Here is a 21,315-nt window from a genome sequence, read left to right on the forward strand (position 1 = left end):
TATGATCAACATTACCTCTGATTGTGAGATGCTGATTTGTATAACTTAGGAGATACACTGATCAAAACAGAGCCTATTTCTGGCCAGATTGTTTGTCTATGTGTAAGTATCTGGTCGAGCTGCACAGACCTGGCTATTTTATAGCAGTATGTCCCATAGCATTCATTCTCCAATCAACAGTCTGGTGGTACAGCCCTGTACACCGAGCTGGAACAATTCTTGTACCCTGGACACTTCATAATCATTGTCCGCCATCAATGACATTTGTACGGTATGAAATAGTAAATGAATCAAACTTTACTTTAATGAAACTGGGTGTATGCTTTACCTTCCAATATTCTCATTCTAAAAGGGTGGGCACATATAATTGATTATTTGTGTGGTTAAAGCATATCTAAACCAAAGCACAAAGATTTCATAAAATTGTAGTTTACCAATCCATGGATTCCGTGGCTGCATTATTTTTCTTTTCTCAGCCATTATTTCTTCTTTTTTACCTGGTGAGTCTACCAGCAACACACTTCCTGTCTTAGGGCCCCTTTACACTGGTGGACCGATACATTTTCCAGTCCTCCTCTCCTCCATGGAGCGGCAGGTGTCAAAGGATATGTGTCTGTTGACACCCGGTGACATCTGATCTGATCCTGTCCGCTAAAAACAGACAAATCGGATCAGATGGCTGTCGGGTGTAAATAGACAGGCAGTCCATTTCTATCCGACTGCCCATAGAGGGGAGCGGCAGTGTCAGTGTCCGCTCTGCATAATCGGAGCAGGTGGGGATCAGCAGACAGATTGCCCACTGAGCAGGCCGACTCCAATGGAGCCCTCTCCGTGTGTAAGGGGCCTTAGGATGACAACAATTACAGGCATACCCCGTTTTAAGTACACTCACTTTACGTACACTCGCGAGTACGGACACAGCCTGGTCAGCTTGGCATGGCACTACTCCCAGTTTTTAACATTGGCGTCTATGGGAAATCTTGGTCAGCTTGACATGGCACTGCTCCCAAACCATAAGTGACAGGGACTTAGGGAGCACCAAGAGGGGACACAGGACTACAACATATCCAATTTGTGGCCGGCCAGCTTGCCTAGGTAATCTACCATGTCATAGTCCTGGATCCCCTTAACATGCTCCCCAAGCTTGATGTCCTTGTCACTTATGGTTTGGGAGCAGTGCCATGTCAAGCTGACCAAGATTTTCTATGGAGCTAGTGTATTTATATTCATTGAGAAATGAAAAAAGGTATTGCTTCACTTTAAGTACATTTTAGTTTTACATACTGTACATGCTCTGGTCCCATTGTGTACTTAAAAGTGGGGTATGCCTGTACTTGCTTTGTGTCAGGGTAACAGAAACAAGATAGGGGAATGGTTCTGTAGTCTACAGAAGTCAATGTAATTTCTAACAGTTAGCACAGACAGGGAGCCAACAAAGTTATCCAGCAAAAATAACAGGGGTTTTTCAGAAATGATCAGATACAGCAAAATGCTTTAACTATATTTTATTATATATTTACAGACCAAGAGGACCAAAATAAGAGTGGTCCCGCTTAAGCTTTCCCGTTTTTAGAAACTGAGGGAGCTTACCGTTTGTAAGGAGGTGTATAGTGTGTAGACAAATACTTTGTGAGTTAGAACATTAACGTTAAAGTGAAGCTTATTATTTATATAAAACTTCCTCTGCTAGGGTAGACTGAACTCTGTTTAATCCCAGAAAAATTTACTCCCCATTGCATTGGGTGACTACGTTTAAAATGGTACCTCTACTGAGAAACTAGAAATGGCCGTAGAGGGATTGAAATTTCAATTTACGTGTAGCCATCCCTGCAAGACAGAAGCCAGTCATTTGATCAACTTCTTGGAAGGAACATGCTAGAAAAATGTTATTGATGAGTGGCCACAGACACTGATTAGTGTATTCTGACAGTGGTATCAGAATACAATGTCCCATCCTCCATCCTCCTCACTTGTGTGGATGGAGGAATCTGTTGTAAATCCGATGGCTGAATAAACAAAAAAAATACCCGTCTATGGCCAGCTTTAGTTTTTAATTGTAAGAAATGGTATTAAGTGAACTCTGATTTTACTATAGAGGCAGGAAATGCTCTTCTATTATCTGGTGTATCAGTGAGAGCTCTGTGTGGCTTGTGGCTTGCTATGTTACTGCCATTTGTAAAAAAGAGGTATTTACCATTTCCTGAGTGACAGAGCTGTTCTGAAATGGCAGAATAGCTATGAGGTTATTGGCTATGTGAGCAAAGCATCTTCTATCTTTTATCAAATATGAACTTATCAGAAGCTTCTAAGCCAGCATTATAAAATTGCTAAATTTCAACATTGCATATATGTAAATACAGAAAATAAAAGTATAATTTCTTGATAAAATGAGTTTCTGTTTGGCTTCATCAGGAATATGCAGAATGTCCCCATTGCAGGTAAGGCAGGCATTGTGAACTGAGCCCGAAATGACCAGAAAATGACCAGTACTTTTGAGCGCTCCATCCCATCCTGTTCTGTTTGTATTGCTTGCTTTTAAGTGAAATCCCTGATGATCCTGCTAGTCCCCTTGCTTTTTATTAAAAACTGACCACACTAAACGTAGTCAGTTGTTTAGCTATGCTGGGAACTCTGTGTATTCTATACTCTGTATTTTAAGCCTAGAGCCTGGATATTTCCCACAGCCTCACTAGGTGAGAGATCATCAAGGTGGGCATGAAACCAGGATATGATCGCAAGCTTTGGGGACTTGAAAGGCCTATGCATCTAAGATGAATGGATTCTTCATAGATCTGAAGAAGTAAATTACTGTGAATGTCTAACTGCAGGAGCACCTTTGGCTACAGCAGGACTCCACGGGGCCCTGCAAGGCAGCATAGACAGCAGAAAACAAAGGAAAGAAAATGTTGATACGTATAATACAAAGCAATCATCGGCTTGACCAGGAAAGTGCACACATTAAACATGGTAGTTGCTGAGGTCAGCAGCACTATATGTTTTTGTTTTTTTTTTTAAATAATAGGGTTTAATTATATTTTAAAGGTTAGGTTTGTTTTTGGAATAAGTTACACCCATATTTAGGGTGTACGATGTAACATGCACCAGCACTATGGCACAGCTGTATAAGGCTCCTCCCACACAGCCACGTCATTCATTCACAGAGATCTGTGAATGAAGAAAATACAAGTCCTGTTTTCCATCACGGCAGATGGCTTGTGTCTATCAATGAACTGCGAGAGCGCTGATGTTCACCCTCGTACTCCATTGACACGTTATATTTCTAACAGAAATCCCATATGGAGATATGGACAGAAAGCTTGATGACATGTCTGTAGGAGCCTGATATTGCACCCATGATACACTGATCTTGAGTGCAATGCTTTGCAGGCTCCTGGGGGACAAAATAATAAATACAAATTTTTTTTTACTGGAAAAATATGTGCATTTATTATTTTTTTCCTTAATTGTGAACTTTAAGTATGATAATTGGGAACATTGCCAGTAATAGGATGAAGGGCGTTAAACAATGATATTAGTCCTTTACCCTAGTACACACTGCTATTTTTTTTTTTTTTTTGACACCTCAGGTCGGAGCTGCTGAACTAGCAATGCGATGTTAGTACAGAAATCTCCCCTTCTGTTCTATTGTGTTCTGACGGGGGGCTGCCCCTAGCCCCCCCCAGCCAGAACACTTCGGTCATTGCTCTCAGCCATTGGCCTGAACCTGAGAGTGCGGAACGGGAGTCGGTTGGCAGACCTTTTTCGGTCATTACCCTTTGACAGAAGCCAGCTGTTGGCTAGTTTCTGTTGAACCAGCCGATGCCGCCCAAAATTCGGCCCATGTGTACTAGGGGCTTTACTGTAGGTATACCCATGCCTAGGAGACTATAAAGAAGTTATGAATTGGATTCTCTTTGCAGTTTTAAGTTCCACTTGTGGTTTTCTCTTGGTGTATAAACCTTCCAGACTGACATTGTATGAAAAGAGGTCCCTGGAACTAGGCTTAGAAGCTTATAGTTGTATTTTCATTTTGTGGTGAAAACTACGGTTGCATCGATACCAATGTCTGATACTAAGCATTTGCACGAGTATCATTACACGTGCAAATGCACTGATAACTGAAACCGATACTTTCAAAATTCCCCCACTTTTAGGTAATTCCCTCACTGGCAGCTGAAATGTAAAAACAAAAAAGCCGCCAATTATTGGTTGTAAGTCCCATTTCACACACATGCGATGCAGGAACCCTGCAAATCCACTGCGCAGTCCCGCATCGCACTCAACTCGCAGGCAGTTCACACTGCCATATGCGAATCACTGGGAGTGTCAATACAAAGTTAACGACACCCACAGATCAGTTTGCATATCGCAGTGCGAACTGTCAGTTCGGACATGAACCTGATTGCATAGGAGTGAACACCCATGTGATCCAATTCTGGTGTGGACCTAAAAAAAGGGTCCGGTGGGAGTTTGGTCCGAATGCAATCTGTATGGCTGAATTTGCATCACACAGACATCGCATGTGATTTGCAGAGCAGTGCGCTGCGAATCACATGTGATGTCTGTCATCGCATATGTGTGAACCGGCTCTTAAGGAGTGGGATGCCGCATCCTTAACAAACCGATGACTTATTCAGCTGTCAGTGGGGTTCCCCTGTTAACAGCTGAAGTGTTAAAAAAGTCTGTCAGTTGGAGCTGTCAAAAAAAAAAAAAGCAGCTGGACAATTTTAATCAACAACATTGCTCAGCGCTGAAACACTTAGATAAAAAGAAATATTGTTTCTTTTTGTATCTCTCTGGTTTTTCATCTACAGATGGGGATCAACTTCCATCTGCAAATGTCAATTTAAAGCAACCTGTCAAGTAAAAACAAAAAAAAAATTTTTTTTTTTTATGTTTCTCTGTTTAACCCCTATTAACCCTTAATTTACTCTAATCAGATTTAATTAACTCCTTATTTTCCTCCATTTAATTATCTTCCTGCTGATTTTTGTTCACTTCTATTTTCTAAACTAATAATAAGTTGCGGTAGGTATCAGGAAATGCTATCGGTGAGTAGTACAAAAAAAAAAGTTTCTGTATTCTAACGGGTTGTAAAAAAAAAAATGGTATCGGTGAAAACCTCATCCCACATCTGTACGATATCCTTAAAGTGATCAGCATTCTTATAATGGCATTTTTCACACTTTTTTTTTTTTTACTATAATGATTAATTATAATTTTTTAGGTAGAATTGTTATGTTGCAGCTTTATAAAAAGGCCCCTAATTAAAAAAAAAAAGAATGTGGGGATTGGTTGGAGTTCTGATAAACGGAAACAGCTGCATGGTATGTAATGGTAGAACGCGTAGTAGACTTACAATATATACTTTGTAAGTGCAGGGTTCTGAGGGCATTGTGGTGCAGATTCCCCCTGTTTAGACCCCTGATATTTCACCATCACCGATCTCTAACCTACTGACACCATCAGTATAAACACATGTCTATGTGTTTGAGCTTTGGGGTGCACACCCTAATGCAATAGACTGCGCACACCTATGACAGTATATAACTCATAAAACTTTGAAGCCACTGGGGCAGCATACCAGCCAGGCAACTAGTTTTTTGCTTTCTGGGAAACTTGTAATACATTTTTACATGCTTAAAATGGCCAAATGTAATTATTCTGCACTGGTTTAAATTGCATTAAACATTCTATGAATTTAGGTAGCCACTGAAGCGGTCAGATTCATCCCAGTGCTCAATGTAGAATTTAGGCCTGGATTGAGTTAACATTGGTATCTCTTCAAACCAACCAATTACAAATCAGGTTTAAGTGGTCTGATTGTTTTTCATGGATTTTTGCACTAGGTTTAATAATCACCTTTGAGTGGTATGGATCCCTCTTACTTCCCATACCTATGATTATACAACTTACACTTCACATGGAATAAACAGCTGTTAAATGAATTAGTTCCAGGATTATGATTATTATTTCACTCCATCATCTCGCTCTCCTGCCATTGATTTGTGCCTGTCTGTGCTTCCATGCACATTCCTGCTGTCACAGGATGCGCAGTGTGAATGAAGTCACATATATTCTGTACTGAGAGGGACTCTGCACAATACACATACTTCTTTTTTTTTTTTTTTCTTTGAGAACTGGGTTTCCCTGTTGCCATGGCGCCCTCTGTCTTATAATAAAAGGCTGTCCTCCTGCCCTGGCTTCTGAAATCTATCTCGTCACCATCCAGGGCTGAAATGGAAGGGAGGGGGGGTCATCTGTTTTTTTTTTTTTTCCTTTCTTTTTTTTTTTTTTTTTTTTTTTATTCCCAGCGATGCCCAGACAGCTGGCATTGTGCCAGGTGGGAACAACCACTACAGTGAGGACTGGGAGAGTGAGTCAGAGGAGGGCAGAGGCTGAGAAGTAGGGCAGATGTGTGTGTATATATATATGAATACATGCCTGTGTGCAGTGACTATACATATCCTACCTGTAAGAATAGTCAATCTCTACTGGGTATGTTTCATGTATAAAAATAATGCATGAACCAGACAGTCAGGAGTGCCTGCTGCATAGGAATGTGTATTCTAATAGCAATGGGATCTGTGGTGAATACAGTCTATATTTTTATTGCTCTTGCTGCTACAATTTTAAGACACTCTGTGGCGGATGTATGAATTAGAGCAATGGAAGGAGAAGGACGAGATGATGGCTATAACATCCAATCAGATTTTATTCTTTGAAATATGTATGTTTTGGACAGTGGCTACAAATTTTCTTCATTTTTAAAATGTGCACTATTATATGGGACATTGGTGTAACATATAGCATGATATTGTATTAGATATTTGACTCTATCTGTTCTATGCAGCAGTTGTCATTATGCTGGATCTTGTAGTTCATAAAGGACCATAGGGCGACCATACCTACTCTAGGGCTTATTTACGTAATATATCTTTTTTATAGGAATGAACACTTAAGGGTTGATTTACGAAAGGCAAATAGACTGTGCACTTTTCAAAGTACAGTTGCATGCAAGAAAAATAACCCCTTCAGATTTTAGGCTCCATGTACACGGGACGCTGGAAATGGCCGTTTAGGAGCAGTTGGGCGTTTTTTTCAGAAGCCCCTGAACCCATCTACATTTTATCTTATCTGTCCATGTACACCAGGTCGTTTACAGTCATTTGCAGGCAGTTGCGTTCAGGGACTTTTTTTAGAACGCAATTATTTGCGTTCGAACGTGTGTTTCCCGGCGTTTCAAACGTACAAACGCGTCTGAACGTGATGACCCGCGTTTAGCGTTCGCGTTTTTCCATTTTAAAGGGGAAAAATTTTTTTGACCTCTAGGAACGGTTCTAAATGCAAACACCCGCAAACGCCGCTAAACGCGGGTACAAACGCGACCGAACGGACGTTTCAAACGTCCTAAAAATTCCAGCATTCTAAGGGACTTTTAACAACGTTCCGTGTACATGGAGCCTTACCCCCTTCGTGACCAGGCTATTTTTTGCTATACGGCGCTGCCTTATTTAAACTGGTGATTGCGTGGTCATGCAACACTGTACCCAAACTAAATTTATGTCACTTTTTTTGCTCAATTAGAGCTTTTTTTTTTGTGGTATTTGATCACCATCCGGTTTTTTATTTTTTTGTGATATAAACAGAAAAATAATTTTGAAAAAAAAAAACAATATTATTATTTACTTTCTGCTTTAAAATATATCCGATTTAAAAAAAAAAATAATTTCTTCATAAATGTTGCCCAAAATGTATTCTGTTGCATGTTTTTGATGAAAAATATTCCCAAAAAGTGTATATTGATTGGTTTGCATAAACCTTATAGCGCATACAAAGTATGGTATATAAACTGGATTTTATTTTTTATACTACTTGTGGTGGCAACCAACGACTTAATGGGACTTTGATAGTGCGGCAGGCAATCTGACACTAACTGACCCTGGGGGGAACTGACTAACTGCGATTGACATCACCAGTGACATTATTACAGTGATCAGTGTTAATACTATACACTGGCTAGGAAGGGGTTAACATCTAGGGCGATCAAGGGGTTAAATATGTGCCTAACAATGTGTAATATGTGTAAGGCCCCCTTCACACAGGCGGACCGTTCAGATCCGCCTGTCCGTTTTTTTGGCGGATCTGGACGGCCCCCCATGCATCTCTATGGGGCATCGGGTGTCAGCGGAGACATGTCCGCTGACATCCGATCCGTCAAATCTGGACGGATGGAAACTCTGTTTTCCATCTGTCCAGTGGATCGGATGAGAACGGACCGACGGGTGTATGGGGCTCTGACAGCTGTGTCATTCTCCTGCTCAGCGGGGGATCGGCGGATCGATCCCCCGCTGAGAAAAACGGAGTCTGTCCAACGGACAGTGTGTGTGAAAGAGCCCTTAAGTGTGCTGCTTTTACTAACTGATCACTACGTTTCTGTGTTGAATGTACGTATGATCAGTATGTCCTGGCCGTGAATCATTGGCTGGGACTTGCTGACAGGCTCCCACTGTGTGAAATCACAGCGGGTGTTGGCGGGGGGGGGGGGGGGGGGGCTTTTGGGCACAAGCGCACTCCCTCATCCCGGATGTAGGCAGCGACGTACCGGTATGTCGCTTTGCCTACAGCAGCTGCTTGTTCGCAGTACATGGCGGGTGCTAAGTGGTTAAAAAAAGACTGCATTTTTGCTTGCACATGATTGGAAGATGGAAGCCAGCTGAGCTTCTGCCTTTTTACTAAGTTTTGGAGCAACTGCACTTCCAAACTGCACGGTTTGTCTTTAGTAAATCAACCACAGTAGCCGTAGATGGGCAAATGTCTCAGCAGGAATGGTGGGTGGTAAGACATCTGGTTGTCTTTAAACTAGCAGGTAATGATGCATAGGTGCACATATTCCTTCATTTGTCTTCACAAAATAGGGATGAATTGATGCTCACTCATACAAAGATAGTCCAGCCACCTGGAAAATGTGCATTTACAATACTTACTTCTGACCATTGGAAGCCCTCTTCACCTTCCCCTACATTTTCCCCAGACTTCACTTGGTAGTTACAGGTGAACTTTAAATGGTCACTGCAGGGTGGGTGTCTACAGATGAAAACAGGTAGTGCAAGCAACAAATTATCTCTTCATCATTTACATACTGTCCTGTACTTCTACAGACTTGGATCAAGCATGGCCCCGTGTCACTGGTGGCTCCAACGCTAATTATTGGTGCATTGCCTATGTTCATATGTTTCTTCATGTTCCTATTTGTATTTAATAATGCTTCAAAAAAATGTATTGAAAGTGAAAACAGGCAGTGCAACCCAGCCAGTATGGACAATGGGTAAGAGGGATATATTGTAAAGCAGAGTAATACAGGGCTTTCTCTTTATAAAGCATCGTAATATTTTTTGCAGATGTATTGATATCTACATTCTTGTCTGCAGCAACCTTCAGATACTCCAAGCACTCCAAAGACTACAAAAGATCCTCGGGAGATAGCTTTCCCATTGCCAGCTGTCTCAGTACAACTCACTCCCCTCAACCTGTCCTCATTCAGTACAGAGAGCCTACTGCGACTTTCTGAGCACCAAGTGAAAGTTCGATCATCACCAGCCACCTCATCATCTCCGCCTGAGGCCAGCCGAGGAACGGGGACCAAAGCCTGTTCTACCATGTCGCAAGCCAACCGCAGTAAGTCTTGGCTTAACCTGTAATATTTCATCAATGTTATAGACTAGGCTCCTATTGTTTCATGCATTCATCTGAACACAGTACCTTCCTTCTATCCCATGATGATTGTCTATACTGTAGTCTGCATAGAAGGTTAATCCTTGTGCTCATATTTAGAACTGGTACATATATTCTTCAATCTATGTCCGTGCAATTATTCTGAATCTTTACTTTTGACTTTTCCATGTGTATGTACCTAAAGTGTTACTAAACCCAGGAGCCTGCATTCACTATATCTGATCTCCCACAGTACACAGAATATGGAAATGAAATTATTTTAGTAAATATAAACTGCTAAATACCTTTTCTCATCAGCAGCTAGAGCAGTCTTGTGACTTTTATCAGTGTCTGGTTAAAGCTTGTAGAATGAGTTTTCATTCTACTCTGACTGTCCAATGAGGATGCAGGGCCCCTGACCCTCTGGCTGTGCAATGCTGATTGGCCCTGTGCTGTTCACATGCACTCTCCCAGGAAAAAAAACTCTCTAGCAATACACACCAAACTGAGCATGTGCAGCTTGTCCCCTACCCTCTGTTCTATCAGGAGATGGATTGGGGACTGTGGAAGAAGGGGAGGAACAGAGAAGATGGGATCAAACAGCCTTTTACACAATGCAGAGGATTAACCCCCTTAGGTTCAGTACAGTTAGTAATACAAGCATGCTTTACTGCATATACAGACTGATTTTACTGTGGTGGGCTTAATTCCCCTTTATCCAATTGTTGTACATCCATCTTGTCACCACTTCCTTTTTATATTCTTCTTTATCATATCTCTTTCCTGAAAAGATGAACATGTAGAAGACACATCATTGCCCCGTCAAGACTCACGTGTAAGCCAACCAGCCAAAGTTGCAACTATCAGCACAGCATCGGACTCTTCTCATTGGCAATCAGACAGGGTCTCAAGCTTTGCCAGTACCAGTCACACAGAGACAGGTAAGCTTCATCTGAGGAAATATATAAGGCACATTTATTTATACAAAGTGAAATATAGATCCCTGCTTTAGATTTTTATAGGTGCTTCTCATAAATATAGAATATCATCAAAAGGTTCATTTCTTTCAGTAATTCAATTCAAAAAGAGAAACTCATATATTTTATATAGAGAGTAATATATTTCAAGCATTTCTTTGTTTTAATTTTGAAGAATATGGCTTACAGTTAGTAAAAGCCCAAAATTCAGTATCTCAGAAAATGTAAAAATACATAAGACCAATAAAAAAAAAAGGATTTTTAATACAGAAATGTTGGCTTACTAAAAAGTATGTCCATGGCGTGGCATGGGGGCGATCAGCCTGTGGCACTTCTAAGGTGGTGTGGAAGCCCATGTTGCTTTGTTAACGGCCTTCGGCTGATCTGCTTTGTTGGGTCTGGTGTCTCCTCTTCCTTGTGCCAATACCCCACATATTCTCTATGGGGTTTAGGTCAGGTAAGTTTGCTGGCCAATCAAGCACAGTGATGCCATCACTGACTGTGGAACATTTTGCATTTCATTTGGAAATCAATGTCCCAGAGTCTGGAGAAAGAGTGGGAGGCACAAAATCCAAGTTGCATGAGGTCCAGTGTGAAGTTTCCACAGTCGTGCTAGCCCCCCCTGTGCTAGCGTGCAAATGCAAACACACACGTAGGTCCCCCAAACATATGTAAACAGGGATTGCATGACAAATGTGAGGTATCACCATTAAAATCGTAGCTAGAGGAATAATTCTAGCGCCAGAGCTCACATTTTAACTCTAAACTGGTAAACTCTAAAGGCTTTAAAGTTTTACTATAGGTTCATTTTATTTTTATTTCTTTTTCATAAAAATAAGAAATTTTTTACTCACCTGTGCAATAATATTTCACAGAGCGGCCCCTATCCTCCTTTTCTCCGGTCCCCAACCGGCGATCTTGACTCCTCTTCTTCATGAGTCCCCAAAGTAAACCTTTTTCTATGGGGGCACACAATGACTGCTTGCTCCCAAGCTGTGTGTATATGGAGCCGCACTCAATAGATGCACACAGCGGTGCTTTTCCCTTCCCCCGTCTCTTACTCACTGTATTTGATTGACTGCAGCAGGGGTCAATGACCTTGTGTGAAAAGGAAGAGAGGGGAGGAGAGATCCAGCTATGCACAGCACTGGATCTCTTATTCCCTATCTTCCCCTTCACACAGGGAAGGGGGAGCACAGAGAAGTATTAAAAAAAAATTCATTTTCGTTCATTGAGGGACACAGCTTCAGATCTTCTTGACCCTTTGCGTTTACGCTGCCCCCCACAGTAGGACACCAGGCGGAAAAAAGTTCAACTACGCCTATAGGGCAGCCCCAGGGGGCACATTCCCACTCCCCGCCACAGGCTTTCAGTTTGTTTTTGCCTTGTCAGGTGTAAGGAGCTAGTTCCTTGCTGGGATCTCTGGTCCTAGCATTTTTTCCTTTTTAAACAGATTTTTTTTCTCCTTTTATTATTTTCTGTTTCTGTGAGAACTACAATCAACTGCCGATGGACTGGATATCCTAGATCCTTACGGTCTTCCCAGTCCGGCCAGCAAGCCCGACCCAACCTTAGCTCTGCACTATGTTGGCCGCGACATAGCCCCATTGGACGGGGGCTGGCTGGCGAGTTAAACGTCTTGCAAGGACGCAAAGCCCTGGTCACGACCTGAGTCACAGCGTGCCTCTGATCTGCAGCACCCCCATTCCAAGATGGTGTAGTGGTCTGCCTGGAGCGGTGCCTGTTTTGGGGTGAACGTGGGCCCCTCCCTGGGTTGGTCAGACCCCCGAGTGCTGCCCTTCCTTCCCTCATGTTGCTAGCCCTCACTATCAGGGTCCCTCTGCGGACCCCCACCCCACCTGTTCACCCATCCCTCCCCCAGGGAGGTCATGCCTGTCTTTTCTGTTTGGGGGTGTCGAGTGCGGGCGGGTGGGGCACCGCCAGCTGCGCAAAATGCTGTTTTTGGGGGGTGGTCCTGGTTGGGGTCCTAGCGGGGTCCCCCCTTACTGTCCAAATGTACCTGGTGGTCCTGGGCGCCATGTCTAGGCGCCATGTCTAGCCGCCATTTCGCTGTGGATGCCTGCATGTATAATCAGTGGCCATGTTTGTGTAGTCCAGCGACCATTTTCTTGTAGCTTCCCATGGCTATCACATGGCGGCCATATTTTTGAAGCCTATGGAGCGGTGAATCTGCAGTGGGCCTCTAGTGGCAGTTCATGTACTTCCTCTTTCTCTTTGATCAACGCACGGTGTGCAGCCTGGCTCTCTGGCTCTGCATCTGAGGTGGGGGTGGTGAGTCCCTGTGGGTGCTAAACGGCTCCCTCTTTCTGCTGTAGGTATTTGGTGCACTGGGAATTGTGGTGCCGCTGGTGCAGCGGTGGGGGGAATTTTTAACAGCAATTTTTACACTTCTTGCTGGCAGTCCCCAGGTTAACCAGGGAGTCCCTGGAGCAGGTGTCACCATCTGACCCCCTCTCAGAGGCTGCAGGGTCCATGGGTTCCAGTCGGACTTGTCTGCTATGATGGCGGTCCTGCAGTCACTGGTGTCCAAAGTAGATATGGCCCTCCAAAATAGGACGAGCAAAAAGTGTCCTCCGCCTTCACCTGCATCCTCCATCTCCTCAGGTTCTGAGGCTGATTTGGCCACCGCAGACAAGAGTCACCCTACTGGGTCTGTGTCCACGCACCCGGAGTGCTCTGACAGTGAGGATGATTCCTATTCCACTACAGCCATGCATGAAAAGGCGCTAGCGGATGCACTGATTGTATCAGTGCGGAAACTTTGAAATTGGAGGACGCAGCTACTGCTGTGTCTGCTGCACCGGTGCACTTTGGTACCCACAGAGCCTCCAAAGCGACAAAGGTGTTTCCCTTTCCCACCTATTTCGACAACATTGTCGCGAGTCAGTGGGGTTCCCCCAAACGCATTGTTGGGGTCCCTAAACATTTCACTAGAATAAAGCCACCCTTCTCTCAGTGGAGGACTCTATCCTTTAAGGACCCTTTTGACAAAAGAGCTGAATCCCGTGTCTGATACCTTTTTCCCATGGCCGGTTCCATTCTGCGGGCGTTTTTTGCCATAACCTTGGTTTCCCAGACCTTAGTGGAATGGGCTAAGCTCCTGTGCCAGGATTTCAAAGGGGGGCAACCTGGCGGAGCTGGGATACCAGTTGGTCCAGGGGTGGCAGTATATCTGTGATGCCTCTCTGGATGTGGCCCCCTAGCCTGTAGAGTGTCCATGACAGCGGTGACTCTTCACCGCATGATATGGCTGAAATACTGTTCTGCGGACCAAGCTTCCAAGACAGTATTGACTGATCTCCCTTTTGTAGGAGACCGTTTGTTCGGAGCTTCCATGGAAGAGAACATTAAGGGGCTTACTTGGAGGGAAGAGTACTCTGCTTCCACAGACTACCAGGGGCAAAGAGTCTCGTCGCGAATGTGGCCCTTTCTTCTTGGCCCATAAGCGGTCCTTTCGTCCCTCGGGATCTAAGGATCAGGGATCAAAGTCAAATTAATGATAGCACCTGTGTGCATAGTCCCGGCATCACCAACCCGGAACCAACCAGAAGTGACTCATGTGTTCCACAAAGAGGAAACAGGAAGTCACCCGGAAGTCTAAGCACGGCCATCTTTATACTGGCTGATATAAGGGGAAAAGACATCTGAAAACAAAGGCTGTGGATGCGGTATACAAGCCAGGCACAAATGTTAAAGTGAGATACCCCTGTTGTAAGGGGAAAGTCTTTCGGTCACCAAGTTTATATGTCAAGATATCACCACTAAAGCCACGTTTTATTCAAAAAAAAATTTTCAGCTGCACTTGGACAATTTTTTAGTTTAGCAGCATCACTTCGTTTTGTTCACAAGGATAATTTATTTCATTACTGAATTTATTATATTTTGCGCACTTGATTTATTGCTTTACATTTGATCCCACACTTAGTGTGGCCACCCATCCCCACTTATAGTCACTAGCACTTTATTTGTCACGTTCTCATCTTCACCATCATCACGCAATATTCTTCCGCACTTTTATAGTTTTCCATACTACTTTATATTGGTTATTGGATGTTATATATTTATTCATTGATTTTTACTATTTATCATCATGCAACATTTCCCGCACTTTAATCGTTTCCCACACTATTTTGTGTGTTATTGATTATTTGATATCTTTATTTATTTATTGGAGGAATTGATTATTGGATGTTGTATATTTTTATTGATTTTTATACTATTCATCATCACTCACCATTTCCTGCACTTTAATGAATTTAATCCATTTTGGAATAAGGCTGTAACATAACAAAATGTGGAAAAAGCAAAGCGCTGTGAATACTTTCCAGATGCACTGTATACTGTATGATCTCTTCAGCTTGCAGAAGCCTCAGCCTTGTGGCCCTTGCTAAATACAGATTGTGAGATAATTCTGTGATTATCTGTAAAATAGACAACCACATGCATTTTTCAGAAAGAAAAAAAACTCTTTCTGCATTGTTGTCCTAAATCCCCCCCCCCCCCCCCCCATGGTTTCCTCATGGTGAAATATGCCTTATTGCCTGTCTACTAAGGTATGTTTATAAATCGGGCAGTATTCAAGGGGTTGAAGCAAACAAGCTTGCTACTGATTTTGACAGCTGACTAAGGGCTTTCAGACAAAAGTGATCCAGATGGCTTGTGTCGCGCCCCCCCCCCCCCCTACCCACACACACACAAATATGCAATGTAAAAATTGTAGTTAGCACCATTTTATTCCCCAGGGTCTCTGCTTTCAGAAATTATAGAATAATATACATAAGTGGCTCAAGTGTTTTTAAAGCTTTTTTTTTTTTTGCTGCCTCTGTTCCTTTGGGGAGTTTTCCCTTTACTTCATTAACCAGAGGGGCAACAGGAAGTGAGAGGAAATTTCTATGAGATTGGTTTCACACTTGTCTGCTAAGTATGTTACGTCAGTGCATACATGTTTTATCATGTGTTATTTGAATAGGCTGCCATTGCAGCACAGCAGACAAGAAGTGTACCTGCACTTTCTTTTCGGATGCCGTACACCACCATATGTGGTAGTGCATTAATGTCATTTTTGGTGTGCTGTGACTCTTGTGCATTGTGGAGGTGACTTGGGGTGCCATTTAACTTGAATGTGAATTTTGTAGTGGTGTGAAGGAGTTCCTATGCAGTTTTCACCATCCCCTCTTGTTCTGGTCACAACTGTAAATTGTTGTATTCCCATCACTTGCTTTTTTGCTGACAATAGTCGCCCAGGCAAATACATATGGTGAAGCTACCTAGTGGGAACACAGACAGTAATAAAAATAACCTAACAGAGACACAAACACAGAGTGCAGGAAGGTGTCAGTGATGTGAACATTTTTATAAGGATAAAAACACAATACAACCATACATGGAATTCTGTGGATGTCAGCATGAAGGTGATAGTAGCAGCATTGACAATCTGATCCCCTAGCTCCAGGAAAGGCAGCAGAAAGAAGACCCACAGCTTAGCGCCAGCATTGGCACACTGGAGGCAAAACACAGAAGCTGCCCTGCTCAATCAGTATGCTGTGTTCTCCAAAGCTACTGCGGAGAGCTCTAACATACAGCAGGGACATCTTCAACAATATACCATAAAATAGGTGGGACAATCCATGTGTAATACATTTACAAGGTAAACACTTGTTGTACTGGAAAATATCTATAAGGCTACCAAACATATTTGCACTTACAATGCGGTCCTGTCTACTCTGCGTTATTTTACTAAAAAAAAGTCGGCACTAATGGTTAAAAGAGGCAATTATCTACACGATTGATACATAAAATCAGAATGTGCAATTCTGCTACTATTCCTTTGCTGGTATAATCGTCATGCTGCTATCACCTCTATACTGACATTCACAGAATTACATGTAAGAGGATATTGTGGTTTTTTTTATCCTTTATAAAACGTTCACATCACTGACACCTTCCTGCGCTCTCTGTTTGTGTCTTTATTATCCATTAAGTAAGCTGGATCCTTTTCTAAGGTCCTGATCAGGATGCTACAGTTATTGTCAAGGGTTACATAGTACATCTTGCCAAAACACTCTTGGCTTTACACTGAGGACTTGTTTATGGACTTTTATTTTTATCCCGTATTTATTTTAATTTGTATAGCCTGCTTTTCTGTAGTGCATAAAGGCTAATGCTCCTTTTTTTTTGCTACAGTTTGTTTTTTTTACTGCTTATAACTAGGGATGCACCGAATATTCGGCGGCCGAACATTATTTAGCCGAAAATAGAAAAAATAACACCTTCGGTGTTCGGCCGAATAAGTCAAAAGGCTGAATAATTTTGTGCCGAACAATAGGGCTGAACGATAGTCGATATGATATCGACTATCATTCTGTGGCCGTAGGCGATATTCATATCGCCGAGGTCACGATATTTACAGGGGGAAGGGACTCGGAGGAGGACTCACAGACTTCCGTGAAGCCGGGACACTTCAGCGGTGAGCATACATTACTCACTCGTGCACTGCAGCCCACCCCACACATTCAGTGAGTCTTACTCTCCTCCCTAGTTTTTTCAATGGCACATTCAGGAAGCCAATCACGCCGTGATTAGCTGCACAGCGAACCAATCACGCGTGCCTGCACACCTGATTGGTTCCGCTGTGCCGCTACTCACGGCGTGATTGGCTTCCTGAATGTGCCATTGAAAAAACTAGGGAGGAGAGTAAGACTCACTGAATGTGTGGGGCGGGCTGCAGTGCACGAGTGAGTAATGTATGTATGCGGCTGTGCTCCTTTCCAGGCTCCTACTAGTCCACCTCCAGCCTCCTACTACCACCACTATGAGAGACTGTCTGTCACTGTATAATCTGATCGAGTCCACACTGACACTGACTGACTGTCACTGAGTAATTGATGTTACCACATTAACCCTGACCTGCCCAGTGCCCTGTATCTGCAATTAAAATTTACAAGGCTGCCTGCATGCTTCCTGATTTCCATTCCCAGCATCCTTCCCAATCCCTACAGTGTCACTAACATTAACCCTATGGTACAAGGCTGCAGTGTGCACTGAATCCCATTCCCTACAGTAACATTTAGGGAGAGAGAGAGAGACATGAGAGGACAAGAGAGAGAGAGAGAGACATGAGAGGACAAGAGAGAGGACAAAAAATTGGCAAAATAAATGGAAAAAAAAATGCGAAACACCGCGTTCGGTATTCGGCCTTCGGCCAAACATTTCATTATTATTCGGCTTCGGCCAAGAATTTCATTTCGGTGCATCCCTACTTATAACCTAAGTGCCGATACACTCAACTCGCAGGCAGTTCACACTGCCATATGCGAAGTTAACGACACCCCCAGATCAGTTCACACTGCAATTTGCAAACTGATCTGGGGGTCGTTAACTTTGTATTAACACCCCCCAGTGATTCGCATATCGCAGTGCGAACTGTCAGTTCGGACATGAATTGGATCACATAGGTGTGAACACCCATGCCATCCATTTCTGGTGCGGACTAAAAAAAGGGTCCAGTGTGACTTTGGTCCGAATGCGATGCAAATTCAGCCATACAATCTGTATGGCTGAATTTGCAACGCACAGACATCGCATGTGATTTGCAGAGCAGTGCGCTGTGAATCACATGCGATGTCTGACATCACATATGTGTGAACTGGCACTTACAAGTGTTTTTTTTCCTCCCTACTTTATCCAAAATACAAGAATGTTTTACCTAGAGATGCTTTTATTCATCCATTGCTCACTAGGAGGCGCTGCTGTTCTACATGCATTCTCTGAAAGTATAATGCCGTTGTTTGCTTCACCACAATTCCATGTAGTTTAACATTTGCAAGTCCAACCCAAAAAGCAGCTAATCTATTCGTTTTCAGTTTAATGTTGCTTATGCAGTAATCTCTTGAGAACTGATCTGTGTTTTTGCGCTCAGATTATTTTTAGCACTGTGGTCATGGTATTAGTCACTCTTCTCTTTTTTTTTGTTCTTCAGCCTGCAGCTCCAAACCTTCACCAGATCCCAGTATCCAGCCCAGTAAATCGGAAATTGCACGAAACAAGCCTCGGGTTCACCCACATGTGCCAAAGCTCTTTATTCCCTCTTCCAGTGTAAGCAAATTCCCACCAGAGATCACAGTCACACCTCCAACACCGACCCTTCTTTCTCCCAAGGGTAGCATCTCTGAGGAAACCAAGCAGAAGCTGAAGGTAAACAGCAAGGAGTGGTAATATATTAAATCAGGGTTCTGTAATAGAGCCTGTGGGAGGGATGTGAATGGTGACACTGTATTGTTAATGTATTACTAGTAGAACCCAATATGCCACAAACAAATATGCCTTGTCAAAAGTGGGCAGCACCAGGCTCTATACACAGATTTGTTTACCTCGCTGTTTTGTCTGTTTTCTGTAGGCTGCTTGCTTGTTGGTAAAGATATGAACAGATCTGAGAGCTGATGAAAAAAAAAATGTTTCTCCTATTCAGTATTCCAGCCACCCACTCATCCTAAACTTGTTATATTTAAATTTAAAATGTTGGAAATTACCAATCACAGTATTGCGTGTAGGGTCTTTGTGACACTTTTTTATATATATTTACCCCCCATTCTCTCTACCTTCCCACAGTCTGTCATTCTGTCATCTCAATCTGCTGCCAATGTGAAGAAGGAGACTTTGTGCCAACCAGCTCTAGAGATCTTGGACACTTCCAGCCAGGAATCATCCCTTGAGAGTGACACAGATGAGGACGATGACTACATGGACATCTAAACATTTCCTAATATTCACTTCTCACCAACTGCCAAATTAAAATTCTGCCTATGACTCCCAACAGATTGTGCTTGCATGCTACAGCTCCTGGCATGTGGATTGCTTTGCGGCTGCCAGTAGCCAAATTGTCATATCACAGTGTGCCAGCGCTATGTGCAGGTGATCGTGGCCGTCCTGGGAGTAGGGTCAGGGCACAAAGAACTTGCAGCAGTCTCTCTGGCTTTGCACAAGGTCCTTCGTGTATTTCAGACCTGGAAGACCACACAGTACATATTCCTGAACTGTTGCAGAATTGAACTTTATTTCTGACTTGGATAATATAATTTATCATATTATGTCAGATTATTCTGCAGCTCCAACCTTGGTGCTGACCTGAGAACTTTTGACTCGGTGAAGTTGCTGAAAATCACAGGCTGTCACCTCCTTTTGAGGTCCATTTTTTAATTACAAAAAAACAGAATGTGATGTTTGTAACATAAACACAAAGGTGTAAATGAAAAGAAAATTACAACAATGAAAGAATTCCAAGATATGATATATGTTGCACAGTTTTTGTAAAAAAATAAATAATAAAACAATTATATCATTTTCAAGGGCTCTTCTAAGAGGTATCTCTACATGTGATTAGGTCACCCTTCCCTAATAAAGGAAGAGGCTGAAGTGATTGAAATGTCATCTACATGGAGCACTTGTGTGAGGTTGTACATATTTATGATCTATGTCTGGCATGTCAAACTGATATTTTCTTCTTGTACCTTGAAGGACAAAAAGGACTTTGGGGTTGATTTACTAAAACTAGAGAGAGCAAAATCTGGTGCAGCTCTGCAGAGAAACCAATCGGCTTCCAGTTTTTTTTTTTTTTTTTAAAGCATAATTGAACAATCTGAAGTTCGAAGCTGATTGGCTTCCATCCACAGCTGCCCCAAATTTTACAATCCAGTTTTAGTAAATCAACCCCAAGGTCTTTAACATTTGGGTATACTGCCAGCTACAGCAGGATTCTACACTGGCAAACTAGGCCACCCAAGGATAATCCATCCTACTGTTAGCATTTTTCCTAGCATCCTAGAAGGATGGACGTCCTTTCTTCAGCTCTGCTGTGTTAGAGTAACTTATTTTTTGTTAGCACCCTGTCCTTTCCTAAGCTAGTTTCTGGTTTTCATCTCCATTGTCTGGATATAGTTTGGGCTGTGAAAGTCGATCTTTCAACCCCTTATTCTTTCAAGTAGACCGATTCCCTTTTCTCTAGCGCTCATCGACAGACATAGTCCTCGGTGATACACCACCTTCGGGTTATGTTACCTCCGCAGGAGCAGGACTAGACAGGAAATTAAAAGCTCTGGCCACACCCTAGGGGCAGTCCCAGAGGGTATATCCTCTCTCTCTCTGCCTCAGCAAATCAGTTATTTTCTGTCTAGTTAGGAGTAAGGACCTAGATACCTTGCTGGGATCTTCGGTCCTGGCAAGATTTTTTTCTTAAAAAGATTTTTTAGACAGCTTTTTTCTCCAGTGTTCCTGTGAGATCTTCAAGCAAGAAAGCTGAACTGGGCGACGGGCTGGATGTTGAGATCCGGTGGTCACCCCAGTTCAGCCTACGAGCGCGTGCAGGCCATAGCTCCGCGCTGGGTCGGCCGCGACAAAGTCCCATTAAGGGACTGACCCCGCGAGTTAAACGTCTCGCTGAAACGCCAAAGACCATGAGTCACGGCGTCCGTATTGGTCGACAGCCCTCCCGCCCCGGTGGAGAGGGGTACTGTCAGGAGTTGGTGCCCGCCTGGTTCCGGTATGGTGAGTAGTATGTTCCCCCTTTTTCCCTGACGGGTTTTGTGGTGAACGCGGGCCCCTCTCTGTA

The 21,315-nt window shown here is 43.0% G+C and overlaps 1 protein-coding gene across 1 annotated transcript in view; it reads left to right on the top strand.

Moving 5' to 3' along the window:
* CABIN1 (calcineurin binding protein 1) overlaps positions 1-20,220 on the top strand; it is a gene marked incomplete at its 5' end in the record, with an annotated part of 455,669 nt that extends 435,449 nt beyond the window's left edge. Inside the window, 4 exons of the mRNA XM_082243930.1 lie at positions 9,432-9,678; positions 10,506-10,655; positions 18,691-18,905; positions 19,320-20,220. Coding sequence (XP_082100056.1) covers positions 9,432-9,678; positions 10,506-10,655; positions 18,691-18,905; positions 19,320-19,463 — 756 coding nt within the window. The 3' untranslated portion in view covers positions 19,464-20,220. The remainder of the gene's footprint in view (positions 1-9,431; positions 9,679-10,505; positions 10,656-18,690; positions 18,906-19,319) is intronic.
* Between the last annotated feature and the right edge of the window lie 1,095 nt (positions 20,221-21,315).

The sequence above is a fragment of the Pelophylax lessonae genome (genome assembly GCF_965119305.1).
Source record: "Pelophylax lessonae genome assembly, chromosome: 1".
In the NCBI taxonomy this organism is placed as follows: Eukaryota; Metazoa; Chordata; class Amphibia; order Anura; family Ranidae; genus Pelophylax; species Pelophylax lessonae.